This window comes from Aquarana catesbeiana, linkage group LG01 (assembly GCF_042186555.1).
Source record: "Aquarana catesbeiana isolate 2022-GZ linkage group LG01, ASM4218655v1, whole genome shotgun sequence".
NCBI lineage: Eukaryota > Metazoa > Chordata > Amphibia > Anura > Ranidae > Aquarana > Aquarana catesbeiana.
The window spans coordinates 925,163,930-925,176,236 of NC_133324.1; the positions used below are offsets into that span (position 1 = coordinate 925,163,930).

Sequence of the window (12,307 nt, forward strand, 5' to 3'; positions counted from 1 at the left end):
GGATGCAGCCTCACCTGTGCCCAGATCAGAGTGGCGATCTCCATGTGTCACGGAGCTGAGAATTGAATTGCCCGGGCTGCAGTAACAATGTCCCACCTCCTGTGATCACGTCACCCTGATATAATGTCCCACCATTGGATCAGTGTGCCATCTGTCACAGAATGCGGGACATTGTTATTGCGGCCCGTGTAATTCAGCTCAGTGACACACGGAGAGGAGGGGGGTGGAGTACTGGGGCGAGCCAGGATGACACTCCTGAAATGGGTGGCACCAGGGGGCGAGGCCCCACCCCCTTTTCTTCTCCATTATCGGCAATGTGCCGAAAACACCATTTTCAGCAGTTTATTTTTAGCCTCCGAAATTTCAGTGCGTCTCCCTATTTTTTTTTTTTTTTTTTACATGTAGTAGAGAAATGCCAGAATCGGAATTGGCCTGGTAGGGAAGTAGTTAAACGTGCAAAAAAAACAACAAATGGTTCTGGCAGCGAAAGGGTTAATTCTCTCCTTATTTTTGCCATTTTTAATATCTTTAAATGGTGCCAGGGGTCACTTAAAACACGTGAATTTTTCTGCTTTAGTCGGCATAATGGAAATGTTCTGATATTGGGCAATCTATAATGCTCTGTGTGGCTCCACGGGTCCCATTCCTCACTACGGCAGGACAGAGGAGCCCTGTAACCACTCTCAGATTAAATTCCTCCATCACGGAGGATCTCTGGAGAAATTGCACAATGTTGCTGGATTACAAGTGCGGCTCGGAATCCCGCTGACATCGACATGCAGGAGGAGTGCGGCGCCCGAGCGGGTGTGCGTTTTGTGCTGGGGTAGTAAAGAAGGGGAGCCCCTGTGTTTACACCTTCTGTTGGCACCGCCAAGCGTGGCCGGCATGGCTGCCTCTCGGCAGGATCCCGTACCAATTAGCCTCTTGTTTTCCTCCCTTCGTGAATATTTGTGAGCTGACTCATTCACTGTAGAGAGTTGGGCCTAATTCCTTCCAGCCAGCGCTGAGGTGAAGCAGCTGTTACAGTCTGTGTGATGAAGCAGCAATGTTATTGACATCGGAGGATCACCACGTGCCCCGACAGACTCGCAGACAACTGGAGAGGGGCCCCAAGGGGCAGAATTGCAGGAAATAGTATAGTGGATGGAAACCTTAACTGGATGACATTTGTTTGCTAGAGCACCGTGTATCAGAAACAATTGTCATAGTAGTTTTTTTTTTTTACTTTGTTTCAATGCTGCTGATCTTCTGCATCCTCTTTGCGGCCAATTCCTGCCTCCAGCAGATGCTGTATAATGTATATTATTTCTTAGGCCGGGTTTCCTGATAGTGATACCCATAGGACAGTGATGATGGCCATCCATGGCATCCCCCAGATGTTTTGAAACTACATTTCCCATGATGCTCATGCACTCTGCAGTGTAGTTGAGCATCATGGGAAATGTAGTTCCAAAACATCTGCGGTGCCAAGGTTCTCCATCACTGCCATAGGACATGGCTTTGCAACGGGGCACGGCAACTTGTAAGATTGCTCTGGGAGAGCGTTGGACTGGGTGACAATGCAAAAATGTCAGATACTATTAAATCAGGCCGAGACAGAAGTACAGTTAAATCACACTTGTTTAATAATAAAAGTAAAAAGAACAAACGTAGTGAAAACATAGCCAAAGTTCAGTAACTGGAATGAATAGTCAGCCAAGCCAGAAGTCAGGGATCAATGTAGTGGAACAGCAAGCAGGATCTAGAGCCAGAAGAGATGTCAGCAAAGCAAGTCTTGGAACAGAATCGCAGGAAAGCTTCTCAGTTTCTGTGACGTTGAGCAAGGCGAAGGCAGAGCTCCTCTGGACTGGACGGCTTAAGTAGGCAGGACTGACAAGCAGGATCATCAACAGCTGAGTAACTGTGGAGAGAGAAAGGAGCTGGCAATTGGCCAACAGCTGAGCGGCCAGCTCAGAGAAGGAAGGGCTGAGCCCAGCCCTGACAAGAATCTTCACCGGCACATCCTGTATATAATGATGATCTATACTAAGAACAGTTTGGGACTTTATATGAGACGCATGCACCCATGCGACTCCATCCCTATATATAAACACAAAAAGGGGGGCTTTAAATGAGAGATGTATATCAAAAAAAGTTACCATTGCAAAGAACATTTGTTAACTGTACCTTATGAGGTCATATACAGCATACTCAATGACAAAAAATGCATACACAAGATCGCATAAACGCAAGGCATGCTAAAAACCACATATACATTTTGACGCCATGGTACTTGGACATATCATGGGGTGAAGACAAGTCCTACACAACATAGGCCACTGGAAGGGCTGGATGGTATTTAAAAGTCTTGAGTGGAACAATGTAAAAAACATATAGAATCATCTGTATGGACATCGTGCATCTATGTAAGTCTGACGCGTTTCGTTGGGGTATACCAACTCTTCAAGGGTGAATGCAATGGTTAACTATAAAGTGACATTATACCATATGGTTATGTCTCTTTATGGATCACCATTGCATTCGCCCCTGAAGAGTTGGCATACCCCAACGAAACGCGTCGGGCCTACAGATATGCATAATATCCATACAGATGATTTTATGTTTTTTGCATAACAAACACTCCAGGGGGGTGCATTCCACCAATCCACGAAAACTACCCCCCTAGAATTTCTGGCCATCGCCATCTTGGGTAAGGGCAGATGATTAATGTTGCATTTATTATCTGGAATCCATCTGCTCTTCGCTCAGGCAGAAGGGTGTGTTTAGCTGAGAAAGCCCCTCCTCCCCTCCTGAAGACTCCTGGGATGTATGACATCATTTTAGACCAGTAATGGGAAACAACTGAAGAAATAAAATAAATAAAAAAAGTAAAAAAAAAAAAAAGTAAACCATAATGTAGTTTCCTATCTAGACTTACCGGCCACTTTATTAGGTACACCTGTTCAATTGCTTGGTAACACAAATTGCTAATTAGCCAATCACATGGCAAACCACTCAATGCGTTTAGGCATCTAGACGTGGTGAAGACGACTTGCTGAAGTTCAAACCGATCGTCAGAATGGGGAAGAAAGGAGATTTAGGTGACTTTGAATGTGGCATGACTGTTGGTGCCAGACGGGCTGGTCTGAGTATTTCAAAAACTGCTGATTTGCTGGGATTTTCAGACACAACCATCTCTCAGGGCTTACAGAGAATGGTGGGGAAAAGAGAAAATATCCAGTAAGCGGCAGTTGTGTGGAGGAAAATGCCTTGTTGATGTCAGAGGAGAATAGGCAGACCGGTTCCAGGTGATAGTAAGGCAACAGTAACTCAAATAACCACTCGTTACTACCAAGGTATGCAGAATACCATCTCTGAATGCACAACACATCGAACCTTGAAGCAGATGGGCTACAGCAGCAGAACACCACACATGCTGCCACTCCTGTCAGCTAAGAACAGGAAACTGAGGCTACAATTCGCACAGGCTCACCAAAATTGGACAATAGAAGATTGGAAAAACGTTGCCTGGTCTGATGAGTCTCGATTTCAGCTATGACATTCAGATGGTAGAGTCAGAATTTGGCTCTATCTAGTAAAGCAACCATATGTTTAACTGAGGCTATGAGCCAAGAAGTATCAGCAACTGGTTACAAAAGTAAGATAAAGAAAAATAATTGTGAAATAACTTTTCAATAAACTGTAGGTCCCTCATTGCCAAGTACATGGAGAGGTAGAGGTACATCATTGTAAACCCATTGCCTCATGTGACACGACCTTACTCCTGAGGAAGTATGAAGATTAGGGAGGCGTCACGTTCCCCCATCGGCAACCTCACAAAGACTCATTAGATCGGAACAGAAACCATAATAGAAAGAAGAGAGTAGAAGAGCGAAATAAATGAAAGTGAGGGAGAAGGGCGGGGTTGGTCCCCTCTGTTCAGGCCTCCATCCTCAAGTTAACCCAGCATCTAGGGGGCTTGGAGGTACGTAGTCCAGGGGTTCCACACTTTTTCCATTCCACAGATTTTCAATGGGGTTCAAGTCTGGGCTATGCAAGGACATTCTCCTTCAACCACTGTGTGGTTATTTTTGCTGTGTGCTTTGGGTCATTGTCATGTTGGAAGATAAATCTTCTTCTCAGTGACCTCTTTCTGGCAGAGGGCAGCAGATTTTCCTCAAGAATTTGACGGTATTTTACCCCATCCATTTTTCTTCTATCCTGACAAGTGCTCCAGTCCCTGCTGCAGAGAAACGCCCCCCATACTAGGATATTGCCACCTCCATGCTTTACTCTAGGGCAGGAATCTTCAAACTACGGCCCTCCAGCTGTTGTGGAACTATGCATCCCATGAGGCCTTGTAAAACTCTGACGTTCATAGACATGATGGGAATTGTAGTTCCTGAACAACTGGAGGGCCGTAGTTTGAAGACCCCTGTTCTAAGGGTTCTTATTTGGATGGTGAGCTGTTTTGGATGCACCACCGGCCATGCACCACCACCCCGCCCGGGGAGGTCCTCCGTCCACCAGACTTATCGTTGGGTGTTGAGACCAAATAATTCCGTTTTTAGTCTCATCTGACCACCTTAAACGCACCTTGAAGATACTGAGGTCACATTGAAAAAAGGTGTTCTGGTCAAATGAGACTAAAAATTGAATTATTTGGCGAGCCGTCCCCACCGGGAGAACACCGTGATTACGCGGCTATAATAGCCGCTAAAAATTACTAATCACCTGTAAAATCCAACAGACTGGTTGTACCAAAGGTGTTCTGTTGTGCAGCTGGAGGAAATAAACAGTGGACTACAGGTGGAGAGACGTCACCACACTTGAGCTCCATTGTGATCTGTGAGTCCCACCACTATGGTGGCAGATGAGACTTGTAACAAAATGACACCCCGTGATTCAGGTAGTGGGGGGGTTGAGGTTAGGAGTTTGGGGAATGTGACCCATGTTTCATGTTACACCCTGAATATGGACAGAACATGAAGTGTCGCTGGAGACATGGAGGATGCCTTTTAGCATTGGCATATATTGGCCGTGTAGATGGAGCTGCAGCCTCTGGATCCCCCGAGGTGGAGGTCTTTGTCCAGGGCGAAGCTGTTATTAAACGGAGCCCATCGTGCTTACTACACAACTGCAGTTTTTATTTTGTGCTGACCGTGGTTCCTGGCCCAGTAACCCTCGTGTAGCGTACGCTCTCCCTGTGTTTTGTACGGTTTTTACGTTGGCAGAGCATATAGTCATTATCGTCTTTTTAAATATACCCTGGCAGAAATAAAAATAACCGCTCTGGCAGTCTGAGCGAGAGTCTGTTTGCTTGTAGAGGCTCTTGGGAGAAGAGCGGAGGTGAGCGCGGCAGCCGTTCTATAAATCGAAGGGCAGTGTTTTCTTATAACTCGTACTATTTAAAGGGAACGCTTATCCTATTTTATGTGCTTTTTTTTTGTTTTTTTTTTTATAATATGTACGGGTGTAAGAGGTTGGTTTTTGGCAATTTGATGGTCTGGGAACCTGTATGCTTAGATGTTTGTAATGCAGGAGAGGTATTGCTAAAAACACCTGATACAGCTGAAGAGTCTATTGCCAAGACCTCTTTTTGGGCCACGTTGCTTCACTCTGTTCTGTTCAAATGAGCAATTATAATTAGGGTTGCACCGATACAGTTTTTTTTTTTATCGGCAAGTACTAATACTTTCGGTCAAGTACTCGCTGATACCGAGTACCGATACTTTGCAGTGCGATTTGCGTAAATAGAAAATAAATTGGCGCAAATCGCATGCAATTTGAACAGGAATGCAGCGCAATCCCTGTCTGATCACATTCGACCCCCCCCCCCCCCCCCCTTGTATAGAAAGAGGAAAAGCATCCATCTAGTGGGCAGTTTATTAAAAATGTAAGAACTCTTATTAACCACTTCAGCCCCGAAAGGATTTGCCCCACTTAATGACCGGGCCATTTTTTGCGATAGGGCACTGCGTCCCTTTTTAACTGACAATTGCGCGGTCGTACGACGCTGTACCTAAACAAAATTTATCTCCTTTTTTTTTTTTTTCCCCCACGAATAGTGCTTTCTTTTGGTGGTATTTGATCACCTCTGCATTTTTTTTATTTTTTGCGCTATTCACAAAAAAGAGCGACAATTTTGAAGAAAAAACTATTGTTAAATTTTTGCTATAATACATATACAAAAAAAGTAAAAAAAAAAACGAATTTCTTCATAAATTTAGGCCAATATATATTTTTCTACATAATTTTTGGTAAAAAAAAAAATCGCAATAAGCGTATATTGATTGGTTTGCGCAAAAGTTATAGTGTTAACATACTATGGGATAGATTTATGGACTTTTCGCGGGACTGCGACATTGCGGCGGACAAATCTGACCCCAAATTACACTTTTTTTTTTGGGGACCAGTGACATTATTACATTGATCAGTGCTATAAAAATGCACTGATCAATGTATAAATGACACTGGCAGGGAAGGGGTTAACACTAGGGGGTGATCAAGGGGTTAACGGTGTTCCCTGGGTGTGTTCTAACTGTAGGGGGGGATGGGCTGCCAGGGACATGACAGATTGCTGTTCCCGATCACTGGGAACAGAAGATCTCTGACATGTCCTCTGTCAGAACGGGGATCCGCCTTGTTTACAAAGGCAGATCCCCGTTCTGCCTCTGTGCACAACGACCTTGGGCGGACATCGAGTCTGCCGGACCCGCGGGCAATCTCCTCCTGCGGCTCGCGAGCACCCGCAATCTCCCATGTGCGGACCTACGTACAGGTACGTCAGTTCAATCCAGGAGAGCCGACCTGCAGCAGTAAACGTACGTGAGCTGGTCGGCAGGTGGTTAAAGCGAAGTTCCACCCAAAAGTGGAAGCTCCGCTTACCTGCCTCCTCCCCCTCGCTTTGCCACATGTGGCACCTTTTTTTTGGGGGGAGAGTGGGTACCTGTTTTTGACAGGTACCCACTCCTCCAGCCCCCCTGCTCCTTCCTTTCCTCCTTCCTTCCCTTCCCTTCCCTCCCTTCCTTCCCTTTCTTTCCTTCCCTTTCTTTCCTTCCCTTTTCTTCCTTCCTTCCCTTCCTTCCCTTCCTTCCCTTCCCTTCCTTCCTTCCCTTCCCTTCCCTTCCCTTCCCTTCCCTTCCCTTCCCTTTCCTTCCTTCCTTCCTTCCTTCCTTCCTTCCTTCCTTCCTTCCTTCCTTCCTTCCTTCCTTCCTTCCTTCCTTCCTTCCTTCCTTCCTTCCTTCCTTCCTTCCCCCGCCACCGGGCCATTCAGAAAGTGCAGCGCGCTTCGCACATGAGCAGTAGAGAACCGGCTGTGAAGCCAGTAAGCTTCACTGGAGGTTTCCCTTACCAGGAATGGTGGCGGCAGCACTCGAGAGTTGATGGAAACATTTACTGGGGTGCCGACATCGCTGGACTCCAGGACAGGTAAGTGTCCAAATATTAAAAGTCAGCAGCTACAGTATGTTTAGCTGCGGACTTAAACATTTTTTGTTTGGAGGGGGCAGAACCCTGCACAGGAGCTCCAGCCGCTGTCTCGGGTCCTCATTGGATAGATTGATAGTAGCGCAGCCATTGGCTACCGCTGCTGTCAATCAAATCCAATGATCCGAATGCTGGGGGGCGGGGACGAGTCTTGCATTCAGCCTCTATGGATGCCGAATGCTGGACTCGGGAGCGCGCCCACAAGGTATCCCCCTCAAGAGCGCTTTTCCTAGGAGGTTATCTGATGTAGGGAGTAGCCGTGAGAGCCGCCGAGGGAACCCAGATCGGTAGAGAACGCCTAAAACGCATTTCGCCCTTTCTGGGACTTAATCGTAGAGGCCAAGCCTAAAGGGGATACTCACGTGGCTTGGAAGACTTCTTTTTTTTTGTATTTTATTATTTTCCTCCTTTGGGTCATCCATTCTCAATCTTGGTTCCTTGGGACCATATTGTTCCTCCAGAGGCTGTTGGGTGTTCCTTGAGCTGTGGCTGATTGACCTGTTATCTGATGGTGTCTGCATAATCCTGGTTCCAACATCATTTGGGAGAGTCTGCAAAATGACACCAATGCCCTTTTTAGATGTTTCTTTGCATGGCACTCTGACCACTAGTGTAGGGGACCTTCTTCCCAGGTCACCAGTGGTAGGGGACCTTCTTCCCAGGTCACCAGTGGTAGGGGACCTTCTTCCCAGGTCACCAGTGGTAGGGGACCTTCTTCCCAGGTCACCAGTGGTAGGGGACCTTCTTCCCAGGTCACCAGTGGTAGGGGACCTTCTTCCCAGGTCACCAGTGGTAGGGGACCTTCTTCCCAGGTCACCAGTGGTAGGGGACCTTCTTCCCAGGTCACCAGTGGTAGGGGACCTTCTTCCCAGGTCACCAGTGGTAGGGGACCTTCTTCCCAGGTCACCAGTGGTAGGGGACCTTCTTCCCAGGTCACCAGTGGTAGGGGACCTTCTTCCCAGGTCACCAGTGGTAGGGGACCTTCTTCCCAGGTCACCAGTGGTAGGGGACCTTCTTCCCAGGTCACCAGTGGTAGGGGACCTTCTTCCCAGGTCACCAGTGGTAGGGAGTTATTACCCAACACCAGGAATGGCGCTAGGCTATCAGCTCTCAACCATTCATGGGAAATGTGAATGATGTAGTTAAAAAATAATCCATAAAATTAATAGACAGTTAATACAAACCAAAAAGGGGGGGGCCTTTATGAGCATCTATTTCTTATAGCTAGACAAAAAAAAATGACCTAGGGGTGCTGCTGTCAAAATGGAGGTGGGAGTCCATCTGTAAAACCAAGAGATGGGAAGAGAGGGAGACAGCGCGACCACTCTGGTGTAGTAAGTTCCAAGAAAGTTTACAAAGAAAAGTTAAAAATGAATACTTGCTTTAATACCCCAGGTCCTGGGTTGTTTTCTTTTTGGGGTGGCTATTTAAACTGAGCGGCTAGCCCATTTGGGGTCAGCTGAGGAAAGTCCCTCAAAATGCCTCCTTTGACCCTGGACTCCAGAGTAAACATTACCATCCATCGGCCATTAACACCAGAAACGAGGAAGCCGCGGCACTACACATGCTTACTGGACTGTCGGAGCCATTTGCCCATTAACAGCCAGTGGCACAGAGATCCGAATGTGCCTGTAGCAGCTCATCTTCTATCCATCCAGCTGCACCCTTTGAGGACTGTGCCGCCACCACAGGCATACACTTTCTCGTGGACTTCCATATACACGTGTGGTTTTTATAGTTTTGTGAGTATTCATTTTTAACTTTTCTTTGTAAATAAACTTTCTTGGAACTTGCTACGCCAGAAGGGTCGTGCTGTCTCCCTCCCTTTACCAGGGGTGGGGGACCTTATTCCTGGTCACCAGGGGTGGGGGACCTTCTTCCCTGGTCACCAGGGGTGGGAGACCTTCTCCCCTGGCCACCAGGGGTGGGGGACCTTCTTCCCTGGCCACCAGGGGTGGGGGACCTTCTTCCCTGGTCACCGGGGGGGGGACCTTCTTCCCTGGTCACTGGGGGGGGGACCTTCTTCCCTGGTCACCAGGGGTGGGGGGCCTTCTTCCCTGGTCACCAGGGGTGGGGGACCTTCTTCCCTGGTCACCAGGGGTGGGGGACCTTCTTCCCTGGTCACCAGGGGTGGGGGACCTTCTTCCCTGGTCACCAGGGGTGGGGGACCTTCTTCCCTGGTCACCAGGGGTGGGGGACCTTCTTCCCTGGTCACCAGGGGTGGGGGACCTTCTTCCCTGGTCACCAGGGGTGGGGGACCTTCTTCCCTGGTCACCAGGGGTGGGGGACCACCTTCCCTGGTCACCAGGGGTGGGGGACCACCTTCCCTGGTCACCAGGGGTGGGGGACCACCTTCCCTGGTCACCAGGGGTGGGGGACCACCTTCCCTGGTCACCAGGGGTGGGGGACCACCTTCCCTGGTCACCAGGGGTGGGGGACCACCTTCCCTGGTCACCAGGGGTGGGGGACCTTCTTCATCTTGACTCCTGATGCTTTTTTTTCAACAGGGGCTCCCTAAGATAGTTATTTCAAGGGTTCCTCTGTAGTACAAAAGTGCATGAAGGCTGCCTAGTTGGAGTTCCACTTTAAGTCATGTGAGCCCAGGCACCCTGCCACTGAAGGCTTCAGGCATCACGTCTATGAAGAGGGATATTTCCAATCTCTCTCCTCCGAGGTGATGTTTGGCATCTTCCAGCTGCAGCTGAGCGTAAACTTGTGGTTTGGACAAGCAGTGGAAATAACTGTATAGAATCTCATCCAAAAACCTTACATAATAAAGTCCTGTTGATGTTGTACAATGCAGCATTCATGGTTCAGTCTCAACCCATCTTGCTGTGTACAGTATGAGCGTGCGCTGCGATGCTCCAGAAAAGTGGTGTGCTACGTATTATAGAAAATGTGTAAAGTCATTATCTGCCTCCCTGCTGTGGCTCTGTAGTGGCCGGCCCCCATGCTATGCCAGCAAAACATCATATGCCATCACAAAGTAATAAAATGAATAAAAAAAAAATAAACTCTTCTAATTGAAATGTGTTTTTGTTTTTTGCAGTTCACCTCCTTTCGGATACCATTCAAGGGGTCAGCGCCACAGCGACAGGGGTTCAGTACCAGCAGTCATGGCTCTGTATAATGTAAGCATATGGTTACACTGTATACACCAAGGCTAATATGATCATTTAAAGGGACACAATACATTTTCAGTATTTTATTGCTTTGGGGTATTGCTTAAGCACATTTTTTCTTTTCCGCCTTCCATTAAAAAAAAAAAAAAAGTCCTCGCCATCTCTATGCCTCAGCACTGCACTCTTTTCTCCTCTGCCCTCTGTTAGTTAAATGATGCCCAGCGTCCTTCATATCACTAAGTTCACACATGCTTGCTCCCTGAAGAGCAATCTACGTTCGGATAGCTCTTCAGAGAGCATTTGACGGGTAGTGAGGAAGTGCTGTATCGAAATCTTGGCGTCTACTTTAACCCCTCGAACCAGCTATCAATAGAAACACAGGAGGGTGCAAACGCTTTGCGCAATACCACCATAACCATTTATTAAAAATCATAAACCATTGCATTCTCACAAACATGAATAAAAACAGGCTTATCGATCAAACCACTCCAGCTGAAGGCCACGTCTTCTATTCCAGTACCACGTCTTTGGGAGGCTTGCGCATTTCGGGGGGACAAGCCCCCTTCCTCAGAGCTCTGAGAAAGGGGGCTTATCCCCCAAAACACAAATGTGTAAGCCTCCCAACTGTGGGACATTGGAAAAGAAGACGTGGCCTACAGCTAGAGTTGTTCAATGAGCCTGTTTTTCTTCATGTTTGGGAGTATGCAATTATTTTTGATTTTTAATAAATGATTATGGTGATAATGTGCAAGGCGTTTACACCTTCCTGTCTGTGTTTTTTAGTGTGTTGAGGGCTGCATGGAGTAAATCATTACTTGCCAAGATACTACATGAAGTTCCTTTTTGTCTGAGCGCTGGGGGTTCTTTTTGTCTTTGAATCCTGCACTAGCATGCAGCAACCACATTGCAAGCAAGTTGCAAGGCGCTTGGAGAGTGGCCCCATGAAAGGGCCACAATCAGCAGATGCTAAATCCGCCGATGGCGAGAGTTCCCCCCCACAATTAGAATATAGTCAGCAACCCGGTATGTATGTAATGATCTGTGTCTAAAAGCCCTAATTTCAGCGCTCAGGAAAACTGACGTCCCCCCCCCCCCCCCCCCCAAAAAAAATTGTGTGTATATATGTGTGTGTGTGTGTATATATATATATATATATATATATATATATATATATATATATATATATATATATATATATATATATATATATATATATATATATATATAGTATAAGTCTATGTACATAAAAGCAGCTGCTAAATAAAACAGAAATATACATGCAAGTAAAAAAAAAAGTAAAAACATATGAGAAATCGGTAGTATGTTGATGAGACAGTTCCATTGATAGGTGAATGATTCTAACTCTAATGATTGGTAGGCGTATACCATCCACCAGAGTCCACACCACGTGAAACGCGCTCCACTAGGGGTTTACACTCACCAAAGGGATGTAATTCAAAAGCCTTTAACACCCCAAGTGTCTCCCGTTTTTGGTCCGGTTATCTCAAACAGCTCATCGCCCAGGGAGGTTTGGTCATGTTAAAAAAAGGCTCCACATAGCATGATACCGCTTTTAAAAGTTTATTAAAGATGACCCCCTCCCCCCCTTAAAAACCACACTTGCACAACATAAATTGTAACTGGCATTTGGTTAAATAATCAAACTGTGTGTTATCAGTATGGAATGCCACCTGCCATCCACTGCGTTGAAAATATCT

The 12,307-nt window shown here is 46.8% G+C and overlaps 1 protein-coding gene across 5 annotated transcripts in view; it reads left to right on the plus strand.

The window, feature by feature from the left end:
- The window catches only part of SLC4A11 (solute carrier family 4 member 11), a 229,399-nt gene that overhangs the window by 123,019 nt on the left and 94,073 nt on the right, over window positions 1–12,307 (plus strand). For all 5 annotated transcript variants that reach the window (XM_073611028.1, XM_073611030.1, XM_073611029.1 and 2 more), the window contains exon 6: window positions 10,517–10,598. In XM_073611028.1, coding sequence (XP_073467129.1) covers window positions 10,517–10,598 — 82 coding nt within the window. The remainder of the gene's footprint in view (window positions 1–10,516; window positions 10,599–12,307) is intronic.